General features: G+C 36.0%; 1 protein-coding gene across 1 annotated transcript; it reads left to right on the top strand.

Moving 5' to 3' along the window:
- Nucleotides 1-16,165: 16,165 nt before the first annotated feature.
- LOC111800246 (homeobox protein KNOX3) lies at nucleotides 16,166-17,364 on the top strand. Its single transcript, XM_023683848.1, has 3 exons — nucleotides 16,166-16,334; nucleotides 16,398-16,514; nucleotides 16,998-17,364. The coding sequence occupies exons 1-3, from the start codon at nucleotides 16,173-16,175 to the stop codon at nucleotides 17,172-17,174; spliced, it is 456 nt and encodes a 151-aa protein (XP_023539616.1). The 5' UTR covers nucleotides 16,166-16,172; the 3' UTR covers nucleotides 17,175-17,364.
- Nucleotides 17,365-18,934: the final 1,570 nt, after the last annotated feature.

Below are 18,934 nucleotides of genomic sequence, written 5' to 3'. Positions count from 1 at the left end.
AGAAAATAAGACATAACATAATACTATTAAATACAAATTGAAGAAAATAAGACATAACATAATACAGGGTAGTTCAACCACTGTGTATAAAAGCTAGCTATTAAATACAAATTGATAGCTATTAAATACAAATTGAAGAAAATAAGACATAACATAATAATCTTAAATGTAATTCAACTACTATGTATAAAAGCTAGCTATTAAATACAAATTGAAGAAAATAAGACATAACATAATAATCTTAAATGTAATTCAACTGCCAAAGAGAAAATGTCATAATTACTTTCCAATGTCAAATATCATTGCTACTTAATTTTTTTCTTGATTTAATACTTGAATTTTCATTGCATGGCTTTTTGTAATTGATTCTTTGTATACATGCAATTGATGAGTGGTTGGATTCATATCACTATGCAGAAGTCATGATCTTTACTTGTGATGTCGTCATCAACAATACTGAGGTGTCTCGCCTTTACTACCTAAAATTTACTTGTGATGTCGTCATCAACGACTTAGTAACTCATGATTAGAGTCCTATCGTTAGAGTCCTATCGTTAAGAAATACTTAGTAAATTGAGGTCAAGGAAATGCAAACACATGTAACTCATGATTAGAGTCCTATCGTTAAAACCATCATGGGTGACCCCATTTATATTGGGGTTAGAGAAATGCAAACACATACGACTCATGATTAGGGACCTATCATTAAAACTGTCATAGGGGTGGCTTTTAATCCGAACAAAATTGGATGTGTAGTACTTTTCTACACAAGACCGCGAGCGTGGGTCCCCAGGTTGTTCGCACCCACCTGGACCAATCATAGTCGAGCTAACTATTCGTAGCAATGTTCGCAGGTTAGCAAACCCTGAGTGTCATGCGATGATCATCATCATACTATACGCGTATCTTACAATCATAAATGAAGAAGTATCTTGATATATATGAACACACAAAATGCATGAGGTCCCTATAGTTTTCATCTTTATGTCACAACCCTATGCATCAGTTACATATTACTCTAAGTTAACATGCACGAATTGACATTCATACATTCAACCTCATTAACAGTAACTAGAGTTCTATCTTTGAAAACTTTTCATCATAATGCATTGTGACACTTAATACATGCACATGATCTTAATATAGAACATCACCATATTAAGTCATTTCATCATCATAAGTCTCACATCATCCTCATGTCAACATCATGTACTATCACATCATCATATAACATCATCACACAATCATATAACATCATCACATCATCACATCATCATTTAACGTCATCACATTATCATATAACATCATCATATAACATTATCACATTGTCATATAACATAAAAACATAAATGACACGTGCAAGGACCACTGGGCACCTGTCGTCATGCATAAGACAAGTTTTCCGACTGAGTCAATATTCTTTCATGGTGCTTGGATCATACAATATAAATATTGTTTGTTATAATATTATTTTCATACAAATAATTTAAAAGCAACTTTTAACACTTTTCAGATTTTTTCTTTTCTTCCTCGTCTTTTTTTTTTTTTTTTTTTTTTTTTTTTTTTTTTTTNAGACACTATTTAACTTTTGGTAACAACAAGTATTAAGCACATAAAAACATGAATAGAATAGATGATCAGTCAAAACATAGAATTGATCGAATCCTAAGGTATAATGGTGGCATCAATCTCTATATAACTAAAAAAACAATTCCATAATAAAAGTGAGATGATTAAAGGGAAGGAAATATAAGAATTAGTGTTGCGTGTTGATCTTCTGTTTCATTTTTTCTAGTTTCATGAACTTGAGTTTATCCTCCAATAGTCTCTTCCACCTCTCAAAATAATGAGCAAAAATTAGGGTTGTACCTCTCCTAATCTTCCCTCCAAAACAATAAAAATCTGGTAATTTATCGAAATCGAAACAATGTAGAAATTAGATGATATAAATTTTTTGGAATTTGATTTAACATCATTGTTCAAGAACAGATTCTTTGGATCTAAAATATTCAAGAACCCAATAAACGATAAGGAATCGATCCTAAGAAAATTAAAATTTGAATTTATCTTGATGAGCAATATCAAAAGTAAGAAAAACTTGTTTCCAAACTCAAGATTCAAATTGCTCCACGAGATAATTTGATCAACACTACTCGAATGACTCTAGCATGCAAAACTGAAATGTAAAGAAACAAATTTGTGGCTTAGGAAGCCTAATATGTAATTTTTATTTTAATATTTTAATATCCAAGATCTTTATTCAAAGTAAAAACATGAATGACTATTTATAACTTTGAAAAATAAATGTTAAGTAATCTATGGTCAATTGAAAAGTTGAAACTCTCATGTCTATCAATATCATAATAACATATATGATTCAGTCTTGTCATTCATCATAAAATTTTTGTGGCATGTTTAAGACACTTTATTTCATATTATTCTCTTTGTTATGCAAACTTAAAGTCATTTGCTTCTCGTGGTTATCTTCACATTTGTCTTTAAGCCGTAAATGAACGTAAAAGTGAAATGAGAATGTTGTTTTTTGAGTAACCCAATGGTCTTGTTCTTCCCATGAATTTAACGTTAGCTCATATGGGAATCAATCATTGAATCTTCCTTTTCAATAAACATTTTAATTTATTACAAAAATTCAAGAGAAAAAGTAAGTACACTTAATTTGTGTATGTCGTTTTGCATACAAAACATGGTTCTCCTCACAAACTCCAGGCATGGAACCCTCTCTCTTTTTCACTTTTTTTCACTTTCTTTCACTTTTTGTCTCTAATGGACGTGGAACAACATATACTTGCACTCTCTTTACTTGTCTCCACATCATCACTAGCAATATTTTCATTTGAAACATGGTCTCCAAGCATAAGATGATATTCCTCCCTTGAAATGGATTGTACAATTTGTTTCTCTCCCTTTCTTAAGCTAAGCCCATAAATTCAGCTATTGACATAATTTAGACATGTATTTCATGTATCAATGCATTTTATCCGAATTTTCTTGAAAATATAATCTAACTCCCGAATTGGGTTGGGTTATATATTTTTTTTATTTATGTTCGATTAAATTTTTTAGAAATTGACAATTCGGGCCAGTTCGTGGGTTGACATTTTTTTGATCAATTTAACTCAACCAGCTCTAAAATAAAGTTACAACCCAACTCAACCCTACTCTGTTTTTAAGATTATTATAAATATTAAAAATATTTGACATTTGCAAATGATGTTAGGGACTCATGTTACTGGTGAATGTTAGATATTTAATCTTTATGAAATTTTATTTATTAATATACATCTATGGTAGAAAATAAGATATTTTTTACAAACAACCCAACAATAATAGAGGATTGAGTTGAGGTGTGCACTCTATTGAAGTTGCTCAAGTTACCCACCCAAGATTCAAATGGCAAAATGCTCTTAGAAAAAAAAAATTATTAATATAAAAAATGAATATATTAGTTAAGTACGAATAATTCTCTAACCCAACTCGTATTCTACTCATATTAAGAGTTATACCACTTTACGAATTACGATAATGAGACTTCATGTGTGTATATATGTCGTATAGTGGGGAAGTATAAATCAATTTTCATTCATAACTCGTAAAGTGGTATCCACATTCAAGGCAAGAAGGAGTCTGAGGCATTTTGGGTAATTGAGTCGATCAGTACCTATTGTAGAGAATTCCCAAATGTGTTCCTTGAAGACCTACCATGATTATCGTCTGCTTGAGGGGTGGACTTCAGCCAGACAATTTCTTCTTGTTATATGTTTGTATTCCAAACTATCGATATACTTGAGGCATGTATTTTTTGTGTAGTTATACAATTGCAAAATGAGGTATATATGTCATGTTCTACAATAGGTACCGATCGACTCAACTATCCAAAATGCCTCACACTCCCTAGCTAGTCAACTTTCTTGCCTTGAATGTAGATACTACTTTACGAGTTATGAATGAGCATCGCTTTTATACTTCCCCATTTGCAAGTGAGGTATTATAGCACTTCACGAGTTATGAGTTATAAAATAATCATAGGACTTCATGCGTGCATATATGTCATGTGCATCAAGATACTTCTCCATTATGTTATACTAGTACGGATACGTACTTTCGATATTTATGTTCGTCATAATATCATGCGGGTTTTTCTTTTTTGTGGCATGTGGTGATGTGTAATCCATTGTGCCTGACTAGTCAAGCCTAATGGATACGTATTTGAACCCGCCTAGTGGGGAAGTACTATACATCCAATCCTGGTTGAAACTGGAAAGAGCCTAAGGTCATGTTACGGTTTTAAAAGATAGGTCTCAATCATGTTATGTGTGTGATTGCATTGCTAACCCCAATAGTCCCAATAGTGGAGTGACTTACTGAGTATTTCTTAAAATACTCAAAGCTATGTGTTACTCTTATATTTTCAGGTAAAGGTAAAGCTCCCATGCACGGATGATGGTGAATGCTGGAAAGACTATGGAAGTCAGGATAAATCATGATAGGTTAGTAGCATTGAATTTAATTAGTAGTTGATAGGTGTTTTATTCCAATTTATTTATCTAAATATTTAAGTCCATGACCTTATTTTAAAAATATTTATTATGAGATTCTGCATATGTGTTCAAAGCATGCATGTAGTGGCGTCACTAATTAAGGGTAAGAAAATTAGTGGCGTTACATATCAATAGGGTTTTACCCTCTTATTGACCGTAGGAGGACTTGGTTTATGATTAGATCCTAAATAAATTGTTCATTATAAAATCAATGGTACTGAAGGTAAAAAATGCAATTATAAGGGTAAAACAGACTTTTAACTCAACTATAATTATGAACGGCTAGTGAAGATTGACTTGTTTATAAGGATTATATCAATAGACATAACTTGTTTTATAATGCATAAGAGTGAAACTCTAGGTCGATAGTGAAGCGACCTATATTTAATTAATGAAAATTGATTAATTAATTTTGTATTATTAGAGCTTATAATCAATAAATTCATAACATTTATAAGGGTTCAAATTAATATTTAAGATATTAGATACATTAAAAATATATTTATTATATTTGATATATTAAATATTAAAACCGTTAATATTAGTTAAATATATAGGCCATATTTATAACGTGTAATTTGATTTGAATAAGATATCCAAGAGATATTCAAATATGGGACTGATCTTCCACCTTCTCTTCTTTTAAAACTCTCTTTCTCTAGTTCATTCGAGATTTTCTTTTAAAGACTCCCACAAGTCTTAGCTTTGTGTTCGACTCATAACAAGGAAGATGTTGTGGCATTTGGAAGAACTTTTACGTCGTTGGAATAGAAGGTTGCAAGGTGTGGTTCTACCAAGTTAGAGTTATTACACTTATATTTATTGCTTTATTTTATTTTGAGTGTGTGCTAGCACATTATCAAGCCTAGGGAATACATATACGAGGCCTTCTAATGGGTTCATATGCACGTGTGTGGACCATGTGTAGAAAAGTATTATTCATTCAACAATGTTCGGACTCCGACTAAAAAGTGGAATCCAAAAAAAAATTTATGAAAATATAAGCATGGTTAAAATGTCATTACTAGCCCACTAGGGTTAAGCCCAACCATTGTATAAATAATTATATTTATGATTTAGGATTTTAGAAATAAATTTAGGAAAATAATTTAGGAATTTTAGGAATAAATTTAGTAACATGATTTAGGTATTTTAGGAATAAATTTAGTAACATGATTTAGGTATTTTAGGAAAAAGTTGAGAAATTTTAGGAATAGATTGACTACCCTCTAGTGTAAATACCCTCCATCCTACTTAGTTCATCATCCCAAGAAATCACAAGCAACACACAGTATAGTTTCTATCGAGTGTCTTATAAATCTCTTCTCAATTGGTCTTAATAAAGTGTGGAGTGTTTCCCACAGAAAGTTGTGTTCAACAATCTGGTATCAGAGCGAGGTTAGTGTAGGTTATCTGATCTCTTGGAATTCTTAGTATGCTCTGTGGTTGCAGCTCTGTCTGATCTTCCACATCAGAAACGATTTCTTGAGATTAGTAGTGAGTGAGTTTCTTTTGTGTCGTGAGTAGTCTGTGACTCTACAAGTCTTATATCGAAAGAGCTTGTTTGGTATTACTGAGGTATAGCTAACACGATGGGTGATTTCCAAATCGTTGGAGGAATCAAGAAACTCAACAACAACAACTACAACACGTGGGCAACATGCATGATGTCCTATTTACAAGGACATGATCTTTGGAAAATCGTTGGCGGGTGTGAAACTACGCCACCAAAGGAGGATTCTAATGGCACCTTGCGCAAATGAAGAATCAAAGCAGGCAAATCAATGTTTGCCTTGAAGACCACAATTGGAGAAGAGATGTTAGAACATATTTGGGATGACAAGACACCGAAAGAAGCATGAGACACGTTCGTGATGTTGTTCTCAAAGAAGAACGATACAAGACTACAACTTCTGGAGAACGAGTTGTTATCAATTTCACAACGTGACATGACGATTGCTCACTACTTCCACAAGGTCAAGTCGATCTGTCGGGAGATTACTGAGCTAGACCCGAAGTCCGCCATTGTTGAATCTCGAATGAAGAGGATTATAATCCATGGATTGCGACCAGAATATAGAAGCTTTATTATTGCTGTACAAGGATGGCTCACTCAACCATCACTTGTAGAGTTCGAAAATTTGTTAGCGAGCCAAGAAGTCATGGCTAAACAAATAGAAGGCATCACATTGAAGGGTGAAGAAGAAGCACTCTACACAAGTGAAGGCCAGAGCAATAATAGGTCATCTACCAAACGTGGATACAATGGTGACAAAAGAAGAAGTCACCAAGGAACTGTACAACCAAGGAGAGTTCAGAAGAACGATAACAATAACTCTCAGGAGAAAAGATTTAAGGGTATTTGCTACAATTGCGGGAAGAAGGGCCACATGTCCAGAGATTGTTGGTCCAAGAAAAAATTTGTCGAAAGCAACGTGGCATCCTCCAACATGGAGATGGAGGAGGAAGGGGATGCAGAGGTACTGTATGCTATAGAAGAAGATGAGCTAGCACTCATGATGATGATGGGAGACCATATCAAAGTGGTACAATGGAAGAGGGGTGGCCCTCAGAGAAGGAAGTATTACCAGACCTTGAGCAAATTGAAGAAATTCTTCTGACGGGAGAACAAACTGAAGAGATTCTTCCACATAAGACGGGGGAGTAAACTGTACACATTTGCTTAAGTGCTGATGTGCCTGAAAATTCAAGTGACACTAGTGTTGGTGAGCAAGAAGTGACTCAACCAAGCGAACCTAATGAAAATGAAATGACACCTCAACAACCCAGACATTAAAAAATAATCCTAAAGCCAAATCCAAAGTATGTCAACGCAGTAGAAGACGAAGTCAATGAGCCGGAGACATATGAAGAAGCATCACAAAACTCAGCTTGACAGAAAGCGATGAAGGAAGAAATTATAGCCCTGGAACAAAATCAAACTTGGGAATCAGTGCCAAGACCAAGAGATACCAAACTCATCTCTTGCAAGTGGGCTTACGAAATAACGTGTCTCTCGAATGGATCAATTGAGAGATACAAGACTCAACCTATAGCTCGAGAGTTTTGTCAACAATATGGACTAGACTATGATGAAATGTTTAGTCCAGTGGAGAAGATCACTATCGTACAAGTTCCTCTAGCATTGTTAATAAAGATTGAAAATTTTGGCAGATGGATATGAAGAATATTTTCTTGCATGGAGAGTTGGACGAGGAGATCTACATGAACCAACCAAATGGATTCGAAAATGAAGTTGGAGTCATTAGTCAGTATATGCAAAAGAAGCCTCATTTGGATGCGGCCCGATGGACCTGGAGATATGTCAAACGGTATCACGATACTCAAAGGTCAAGTATCGGAGAAATAGAGTACAAAGCAGCAACTAGAGCAGCTCAGAAAAGTATATTGCTGAAACTCTTGATGGAAGATTGGCACCAGAAAAGTGAGTATCCAATACCACTTCATTGCAACAATCAATCTGCGGTTTGCCTAGCAGAAAATTCGGTGTTTCACGCTAGAACAAAGCATGTGGGGTACACTACCATTTCATTAGAGAGAAAGTCTTGAAGGAAGAAATCGAGATGCAGCAGATCAAGACAGATAATCAAGTGGCAGACTTGTTTACAAAAGGGCTGAATACTGGCAAACATGAGAGTTTTCGCTGTCAGCTCAACATGGTGCAACGAATGAGGACTCGTGCTGAGGGGGAATGTTAAAATGTCATCACTAGGCCAGTAGGGTTAAGCCCAACCATTATATGAGTAATTATATTTATGATTGGATTTTAAATAAATTTAGGAAAATGATTTAGGGATTTTAGAGAATAAATTTAGGAAAATGATTAAGTTATTTTAGGAAAAAGTTGAGAAATTTTAAGAATAGATTGACTATAAATAACCCTCTATCCTACTTAGTTCATCGTCCCAAGAAATCTTCCAAGCAACACAAAGTAGTAGTTTCGACCGAATGTCTTGTAAATCTCTTCTTGATTGATCTTAATAAAGTGTGCGAGTGTTTCCTACAAAAAGTTGTGTTCAACAGGCCCTACCACAATTGTATGTGATAACACTTTTTGACACCAACCTGGAGTATTAACCAAGTTTTTTTTAAATACTCTAGCCATGTTGGCTATTTATTTTTCCAAGTCATGGCTAAGACACTCATAAAAAGATGACTATCATAGTTGTGGATACCATGAAAATGAAGATAGGGTAGACACATTTTGCATTATAGTTGTAGCCCTTAGAGATCATGGTGTTTCCATCCTTCTAAAAATGTTCTTGTTTCAACTTTGATATTAGCCCTTTGTCATGACCCAATTTTTAAGGTTTTGAATCTCAAATAGTGAGAAAAACGATCCAACAAAGAAAAAAAAAATACAGTAAAAATTTTAAATCAAATTAAAACAAACAACACCACAATTAAAATAAAAACGAAATTCAACTATAAGCTAATGTTATTTAAATTTATTACAGATGGAAAATGGGTTCGAGTTACCATTACAAATAAAATACAAAAAAAATCAAAATGTAAGGATTGGACAACACCCTAGGATGATCCCCATTGTGACCACATAGCTTTTCAACAATCCCCCACCTCAACTAGCAACCTAGGAATCCCTAAAAAAAAAAAAGAAAGGTGTGAGTGTAAAAAGTGTTAGGATCGATACCAGTTGTTAGGATCGCACAACAACGCACACGCTCGATCTAGATGAACACAAAGAGAAGGATAGAGAGAAGTTGCAAGGAGAACTCTGGCTAAAAGGATTTTTATTGATGACTTCAGGCATGTACAACAAGAGAGTACAGAGAATAGAAAAGTACATTTAAGAGCTTTACTGGACGGGATATATATATGGTTCAGTCTACTAAATATAGCTTTACCAGATTTAACCATCTACTATATATAGCTATGTACCATATATAGCTTTACCGGATATAGCCATTGACCAAGCTATAAATACAGGGAGCAGACTCCATAACTCAACAATTCTCCCACTTGGAGACTGATCCTACACCATACCAATTAGGGCTTTGCATAGCTTTAATTTTCCAACATCAACACATTTTGTCAACATGTCTGCTGGATTCTTTGCACCCTCTATCTTCTCCAAACACATATCGCCTTCTTCCACTAACCTGCGAGTGAAATGGTACCGTCTTCTAATGTGTTTTGTTCTTGAATGATAGACTGGGTTTTTCACCAACTGTATGGCACTCTGACTATCTGTATAAAGGATCTTCTTGCACTGCTTCCGGCCTAATTCTTCTAGATAGTCTGTCATCCATATCATCTCCTTTCCAGCTTCAGCTATGGCCACGTACTCAGCTTCAGTAGATGAAAGAGCAACGCATTTCTGAAGCTTAGACATCCAACTCACTGCTGTTCCATCTATAGTGTAGATATACCCAGATGTGCTCTTGCTGGAGTCTACATCTCCACTCAGATCAGCATCCACAAAACCTTGCAGAACTACTTTGCCATTGCCATAACAAAGTGTAGTATTGGATGTACCTCTCAGATATCTTAGAAGCCACTTCACAGCTTCCCAATGTTCCTTCCCTGGATTTGCCATGTACTTGCTAACAACTCCCACTGCATGTGTTATGTCAGGTCTAGTGCAGACCATAGCATACATCAAACTCCCAACTGCAGAAGCGTACGGAACTGATGCCATGTGCTCACGTTCCTCAACTGTCTTGGGAGATTGCCCCTTTGACAATTTAATATGATTTGCCAAGGGGGTAGTCCTGGGTTTAGCGTTATTCATCTTGAATTTGGACAACACCTTCTCAATGTACTGCTCTTGGGATAGATTTAATGTGCCAGCAGATCTATCTCGAGAAATCCTCATCCCAAGGATCTGCTTCGCTGCACCTAAATCTTTCATCTCAAATACTGAAGACAAGCTTGCCTTCAGGTGGTTTATCTCCCTCATACTTGATCCAGCAATTAGTATATCATCCACATACAGGAGTAGAAACACATAAGAATCAGTGTATTTCTTGAGGTAGCAACACTGATCCTTTTCACTTCTGTGGAAACCACTCTTGCTCATGAAGGAGTCAAACTTCTTGTACCATTGTCTCGGTGCTTGTTTCAGTCCATACAAGCTCTTATTGAGCTTACACACCATGTGCTCCTTGCTTGGAGCTGCAAATCCTTCGGGTTGTTGCATATAGATCTCCTCGTCTAGATCTCCATGTAAAAATGCCGTTTTTACATCCATTTGCTCAAGGTGCAAATTCTCCGATGCAACAATACTCAGTAGAATTCGGATAGTAGTTAATTTCACAACTGGAGAAAAGATCTCAGCATAATCAATGCCTTTTCTTTGTGAATATCCTTTAACTACTAACCGAGCCTTAAACCTCCTTCTGCCATCTGGTTCAACCTTGATTTTGAACACCCATTTGTTCAACAGAGCTCTCTTTCCTGTAGGCAACTCAGTCAGCACCCACGTATTATTCCTTTCAAGTGAGCTCATCTCATCATCCATGGCTTGCTCCCACTTAGTTGAATCTTCCACTTGTAGGGCCTCATCAAAGGACTCTGGTTCTCCTTCGTCAGTCAGCAACAGATAGTGTAATGAGGTTGAATATCTGTCTGGTGCTCTGGTAGTTCTGGATGATCTTCTCAACACCTGTTCAGGTGCAACTTGCTCCACGTCTGGTTCTTCAGCAATAGGATCAGCCACGTCTGGTTCTTCAGCAATAGGATCAGGAGTTTCTTGAGCTTCTGTTGTACCATCACTGTGTGAATTTTCTTGCCACTCAAATTCAACTCCCACTTGCTTCGTAGTCTCAGAGTTTATCTTCTCTCTGTCCTTGTACATGACATTTTCATCAAAGGTCACATCACAGTGTCTTAGGATCTTCATATTTTTCTCATCCCAAAACCTATACCCGAACATGTCAGAGCCATAGCCTATGAAGTAGCATTTCACAGCCTTAGCATCAAGCTTATCTCTCTTCTCTGGATCAACATGAACATATGCAGTACAGCCAAAGGTTCTCAAGTGAGAGTACTTGAGTTCTTTTCCTGTCCATACTTCTTCGGGCAATTTGAACTTCAAGGGTACTGACGGCCCTCTATTAATCAAATATGCTGCTGTGTTCACAGCATCAGCCCAGAATGCCTTTGGCAATCCAGAATGAATCCTCATGCTTCTTGCTCGCTCATTCAAGGTTCTGTTCATCCTTTCTGCAATACCATTTTGTCTTGCCTTACCGGGAATTGTTCTTATTAATCTAATTCCCTCAGCTGCACAAAATGTTATAAACTCTGATTTGTTGTACTCTCCTCCATTGTCAGACCTCAGGCATTTGATCTTCAAGCCGGTCTGATTTTCAACTTCAGCTTTCCACTTCTTGAAGGTGGTAAACACATCTGACTTATGTTTCAGAAAGTAAACCCATACCTTCCTGCTGAAGTCATCGATGAAGGTGACGTAGTACCTTGATCCACCAAGTGATGAAACTGGAGATGGTCCCCAGACGTCTGTATGGACCATTTCCAACCGCACTTTCTTCGGTTCTCTGGCAGCCTTTGTGAAACTAACTCGTTTCTGTTTGCCCATAACGCAGCTCTCACAAAGACCCATATCAACAGATTTTAAGCCTTCTAAAGCTCCTTTCGCAGTGAGCATCTTCATTCCTTTGACGCTCATATGTCCAAGTCTATTGTGCCATAGACTTGAATTGGAAGCACTCTCAGCAGCAGCAGTCATGTTTATACACTCTGCAGTAGTGTATAAGGTTCCAGATTTTGTGCCACGCGCAACAACCATGGCGCCCTTCACAATCTTCCAGGAACTCTTTCCAAACTCTGCTGCATAGCCTGTGCTATCCAACTGACCAATAGAGATCAGGTTCTTCTTGAGACCAGGAATGTATCTGACATCTTGTAATGTCCATTGATTTCCTGCTGGAGTTTGTATGGAGACATCTCCCTTTCCTTCAATCTCCAAGGTTTTATTGTCGGCAAGATACACCTTCCCGAAATTTCCTGATTTGAAATTTCGAAACAATTCCTTACTTGGAGACGAATGGAACGATGCACCTGAATCCAAAATCCAGGATTCAGCTGGGCTATCCACACTAAGGATTAAAACGTCCTCAGCATCTTCTGTTGTGTATATAGAATCATCATCATCTTCAGATTTATGATTCTGCTTCTTCTTTAGCTTTGTACAATCTGTCCGAAAGTGTCCTTTTCCCCCACAGCTCCAACACGTTACGTTGGGTTTGTTTGGAGATTTTCCCCGGTTCTTTGATTTTGAACGCCCATGTTTGTTTGAGCTCTTTGATTTGCTTCTTCCCCTTCGATCAACACTGAGAGCATTGCCTGATGAATCTCCAGTTTCCCGTTTGCGAATACTTTCGCTGAGAACTACATCTCGAATTTCATCAAACTTCAGTTTATCAGATCCTCGGGAACTGCTGATTGCGGCAACAACAGTATCCCATGACTCGGGTAAGGATGACATCAAAATCAACGCTTTAATTTCATCTTCGAAATTAATTTCCACCGAACCCAGTTGACTTATGATCATATTGAATTCATTTATATGATCCGCAACACGTCCACCTTCAGACATCTGTAGATTGAACAATCTACGCATCAAATACACCTTGTTCATAGCCGACGGTTTTTCATACATATTTGACAGCGCCTTCATCAGATCTGACGTTGTCTTCTCCTTGATGATGTTAAACGCCACGTTTCTGGATAGCGTCAACCGGATCATCCCTAAGGCTTGTCGATCCTTGAGCTTCCACTGTTCCGTGGTCATGGTATCCGGCTTCACCCCCAACAGAGGTTCGTGAAGATCTTTCTGGTACAGATAATCTTCAATCTGCATCTTCCAGAAACCGAAATCGGATCCATCGAACTTCTCAATTCCAATCTTTGAACTTTCCATCTTCACAGATCGTGGTGAATTTTGCCTTGCTCTGATACCAGTTGTTAGGATCGATACCAGTTGTTAGGATCGCACAACAACGCACACGCTCGATCTAGATGAACACAAAGAGAAGGATAGAGAGAAGTTGCAAGGAGAACTCTGGCTAAAAGGATTTTTTATTGATGACTTCAGGCATGTACAACAAGAGAGTACAGAGAATAGAAAAGTACATTTAAGAGCTTTACTGGACGGGATATATATATGGTTCAGTCTACTAAATATAGCTTTACCAGATTTAACCATCTACTATATATAGCTATGTACCATATATAGCTTTACCGGATATAGCCATTGACCAAGCTATAAATACAGGGAGCAGACTCCATAACTCAACAAAAAGTACTCAATCCTATTTCTAGACTTTTATTGTACTCTTATTCTAGCAAGTTACCATAAACTTTTCTTTAGGCTCTAAGAAGTTTGGGTATAGTTTTATAGATATCTAAGTTTCTCATAAGGTCTCGAAGTTCCAAGTGGTTCTCTTACATGTTATAGACCTTATTGGAATCGAAAAGGTGTTCATCAAATTCTAGTGCTGCATATCTCTTGGATGGAGAATCTCATCTCAAGTGAACCTGCTTTTTGTATTTTTGTTCTCATACTGAGTAAGTTTGTATAGCCACAACAATGAACATCCGGTATCCTAGGTTGAGATCTCATTGAAAAGTATGGCATCTGGTCTCAACACATTTGTGTAAAGTTAATTGGTGACCCTTTCACTTGAAAAATCATACAGTCAACAACACTTAGGGGAGCCATCTTGTGTGTCTGCCAGTTATTGAGTCTACTCGTATGGTCCATCGCCCCTCTCAATGATGGTTTATAGTATAGTGAGCTTGTTGAGAGGATACCGGACTGTTTTTGCACATAATAGTGGCAACTACCATGAGCTTATTTATATAGTTCCTCGTCTCCTCTAAAAGGTAGTTTACAACTCTCTACCTGCTTCTAGACATAGTCATGAGTATTCAAGTTGATACTGTTTCACATTGCTAGAGGTCTAATTAGATCTCTTAAATTTCTATGGGTATCGTGGAGGTTTACTAGGTTCTTAGGGACATCTAGGCAATTTAAATCTCATCTTGCAATTTTTAGGATTCTTAGAACTAGCTTATCGAGCTAATCCAGCCTCTAGGTGCACTTAGGTCTGGACCTCTAATCGCCCCTTAAGATCCTAAATGCTTGGTCTACTGATAAAGTATTGACCTAGGTCAAAGTGAAAACCACTCTAGCTCTCACACCTTAATCTCAACTTGTTTTCTCTTGCATGCTTTATTAGGGGAGATATCCCTAGTAATCACTTAAAGCATTGAAAACATGGCCTAAAATCAAGTTCTCGCAATCTTGCAATCTTCTCGTTTCGTGACGATTTTAGACGATTCAAATATTTAGATCAAATAGTTTCAAACTTTTTGAGAAACATTCATGAAAGAGCCATGGCCAGAAAATGACTCATTGTGGCAAGATCGGAGTACCTCAGCAGTTAAGTTTCTTTCCTCCCACCATTTTTCTCTCTTTTTATTTTATTTATGATTTAATTTATAGTATATTTTATTTTATTTTTAATATTGAATTAGTTTATAGATCAAATTTTTATTCTATTTAAAGCTTATGAATATTTAATTAATTTATATTTTTCTTATTAGCTGGTATTAGTTGTTATGNAACGACTTTATTTTTAAAAGAAAGAGTAAGATTGTTACATTACTCGAACAATAATCTCTAATATTCAATATTAGTAACCTTATAGTGATAATATTAAATTTAAAATAAAATAAACAAAATTATTATTAAAAATGAAGAGGGGTTAAAAGGCATAAATCCCAAAAGAAAAAAAAAAAAAAAAAAAAAAAAAAAAAAAAAANGAGTGTGATGATGATGTTGTCGATTGAAGGCTGCGAGTTAAGTACACGTCATAAAGTTAATCAATTTCATGAATTTGGAGATGTGAATTGAAGAATATAAATTCTGGGTTGTGCAGAATAAATCTGAGTAAGTAAGTAAATAAACAAAATAAAATAATAAAGAACACATAATGTAGGGATAGAGCCAAAAGTGTGACTGAATATATATACACAAATACATACATTGAACTAGTGGACAGAGTAAATATGACCCCGCCCCACCAGAGATATAATAAGCACGTAATCCAATATACGCCTCGAACTGTCATTTCTATGAGGGTACATCAACAGTAATCCAAACATTCTCATCCTCAAATGGGTTTTAAAGCATTGATAAAAGGGCATCAACATCATGAACAGTTAAGGATTTGGAGTCTTTTGGTACCAAAAGTGATGGAACCAATAGTAACTACAAAAAAGAGGTAAGAGGAAGGAAGAGAAGGGGCCTGTGATGATGTATATCATTTTTTTTGTACTAACAATGAAACCCATTATTCGAGAAACCCCTTCGAAGTGTTACTTTCACGATGTGTAAAAAGCCATCAACGAAGAGAATAGGGAACAGAAAGCCCACACTCACTGCCATCCATTTACTCCTCCTCTGACTCCCACTGTTCATTCTAAAATATATGCATTTTTGCATGGGTCACTTATTTTGGGCATCTCCCAAATAAATATGCAACTCCCTTCTAATGCTTTAATCACCCTTCTTTCTACTTTCGGCTGCTTTACCAACCTCCAATGGACTCTGGGAACCATTCTACAGACCAACCACTTCGTGTCCAACTCCAACTAAAACACGAGGAAGAAGACGATGGCGTGGACGGAGATATGCTGCGTACGAGAATTTCTAGCCACCCCTTATATGGCCTCTTACTTGAGACTCATCTCAACTGTTTGAAGGTGAGTTTACTTATTTGTATTCATGATAAAATTAGTAGTCATTTGTTCTATGTGTGTGTTCAGGTTGGAGGAATTGGTGAATTGGACCGAGGTTATTTGGCTATGGATTTGATGGAACACCGAGAAAACGAGATCAGATGCTTGAACACGCTTAACCAATCGGAGCTAGATCGCTTCATGGTATGGTATTAACTACATATCATTCGGAATTCGAACTTTATAATAAGTATCATCACGTTTGAATCATTGGATGTCGAAAGATTAATAAACCGTTCAAAATAATTACATGTCATATACAAGTGCATTGTTGACACATGACTTAATCTTTGTACGATTTATTAGTCGTGAAACATTTTTAGGGAAAGTTACCAATCGTAGAGCATTTCTAAGAGAAGAATTGTTGAGTCGTCTGTCCTAAGTTTTATTTCAAAAGTCGAAAAGAATTGTGATTAAAGTATTTTTAGTACAAAGTGTCGAGGATTGTTGGGGAGTAGTCCCACATGGGGCTAATTTAGGGAATAATTATGGGTTTATAAGTAAGAAATACATTTTCATTGGTACGAGACCATTTGAGGGAAGCCCAAAACGAAGCCACGAGAGCTGTGTGCTCAAAGTGGACAAAAATGATATGGTGTGTTGAAACTGAAGGAGTTATGTGTGCAGGAAAGCTATTGCTATGCATTGAGCAAGCTGAAAGAAGCAATGGAGGAATCTCAGTTAAAATCGATGGCATTCATAAACAGCATGAACTCGCAACTAAGGGAGCTGACGGCGACGGGTGCGGCAGCCAAGAAACCCACCGCGGCCTCATCTTCTGCTGCTACTAGCGACACAAAGTGAAGGAAATTAGGAAGTGTAGAGTACATAACGGACATGAGTTGTTCTCTAACCCACCCTACCTACTTGTGGAGTACGGACCCAGGTCTCTAACAGGGATATGTAAGAATGGCTGTAATATGATCAGTAGCTTCTGTTTTTCACATTAAGTAGGGTACTTTGGCTGCCTATCTAGACCATATTAATGCTTGGGGATAATAATATTCATCTATATAACTATAATTCATGTTTGAGACAACTCAACTATATTTTAAGAATATTATGTTTGAGACATTTGACGATTGTAATTGAAGTTAGCGATAGGTTGTGACTTGTAAAATTTTAGTTATTAATGTAATATGTTCGTAGATAAATAATATTTTTTTTAAGACGTATTAAAGAACAACCTACAATTTAATTAAAAAATAGAAGGTTGGATTGACTTGTTTAAGTTATTTAAGTTATTAATAAAGTGAACTGTTATGATTGTGAAATAAGTGATTTTAGTGGGAAAAGAGATAAATGAATTATGTAATCTTACTATGCTTTTATTCATGATAGAATCATTTTGGATCAGACCAAATACGAGTCTACGAGACAAGAAAGAAAATAGGAGGAAACACTTTTCAATAGAGGAATCGGTATTCTAATGACTTCAGTGGTTCCAGCATAATACAAATGAAAGAAAAAGGGGAAGGACATCATAACATAATGAGATACTAATCTTAAAAGAGGGGGAGGGGATATGGCGAAATCGGTAGACGCTACGGACTTAATTAGATTGAGCCTTGGTATGGAAACCTACTAAGTGATAACTTTCAAATTCAGAGAAACCCTGGAATTAAAAATGGGCAATCCTGAGCCAAATCCTTTTTCCGAAAACAAAAAAAAGGGTAGGTGCAGAGACTCAATGGAAGCTGTTCTAACAANAGTGATAACTTTCAAATTCAGAAAAACCCTGAAAATCAAAATGGGCAATCTTGAGCCAAATTCTTTTTTCGCAAACAAAAAAAATGGTAGGTGCAGAGACTCAATGGAAGCTGTTCTAACAAATGGAGTTGACTACGTTGCGTTAGTAAAGGAATGAATCCTTCCAAACTCGAGAAAAGATGAAAGAGTTAAAGCAAAGTAAATACAAAATTATAGGTAAAACAAAATAAATTAACTAAGGAGAAGTACATGCATATATAAACAAGGAACAATAATGTTGTTGTTGACTCCCATGGAAGGGAAGTACATTTTGGGTCTAGATATTTCTTCAAATTGTGGTTCTAGTTATTCTCGTTGTTGGGTAAGCTATTGTATCCACCCCTTCTTTGAGCTTTCTTGAAAGAGCTTCAATGAAAATTCTTGATTTTGCTAGATTTTCTGAAATTAAGTTTATTAATAAATTCTTCTCCTTATTTTAACATTTTCCCCCCTTTTACAATACCTTCAAATTCTTATTTAATTTAATAAAAATATTACTTGCGTTGAGAATTAAAAAAAACATTTTGGTCTTCTGCAATACCTTCAAATTCTTATATAATTTAATGAAAATATTACTTCTTTAAGAATAATAATAATAACATTTTTTTCTTTTACAACACCTTCAAATTCTTATTCCTTAATTTAATAGAAATATTACAATTCGATTAAAAAAAAAATTAAAATTATAGTTTTACCCTTCTTTATGTTACGGACTTTTCTTGGACGTTACAAATTCTCTCTCCCTAAGAACTTTTCGTTGAGGATTGTTGGGAGTGAGTCCTACAATGGCTAATTTAGGGAATGATCATGCGTTT

This window comes from Cucurbita pepo, chromosome LG08 (assembly GCF_002806865.2).
Source record: "Cucurbita pepo subsp. pepo cultivar mu-cu-16 chromosome LG08, ASM280686v2, whole genome shotgun sequence".
Lineage (NCBI taxonomy): Eukaryota > Viridiplantae > Streptophyta > Magnoliopsida > Cucurbitales > Cucurbitaceae > Cucurbita > Cucurbita pepo.
Note: the sequence above shows the minus strand (reverse complement) of the source record. Positions and strands in the feature narration are given on the sequence as shown.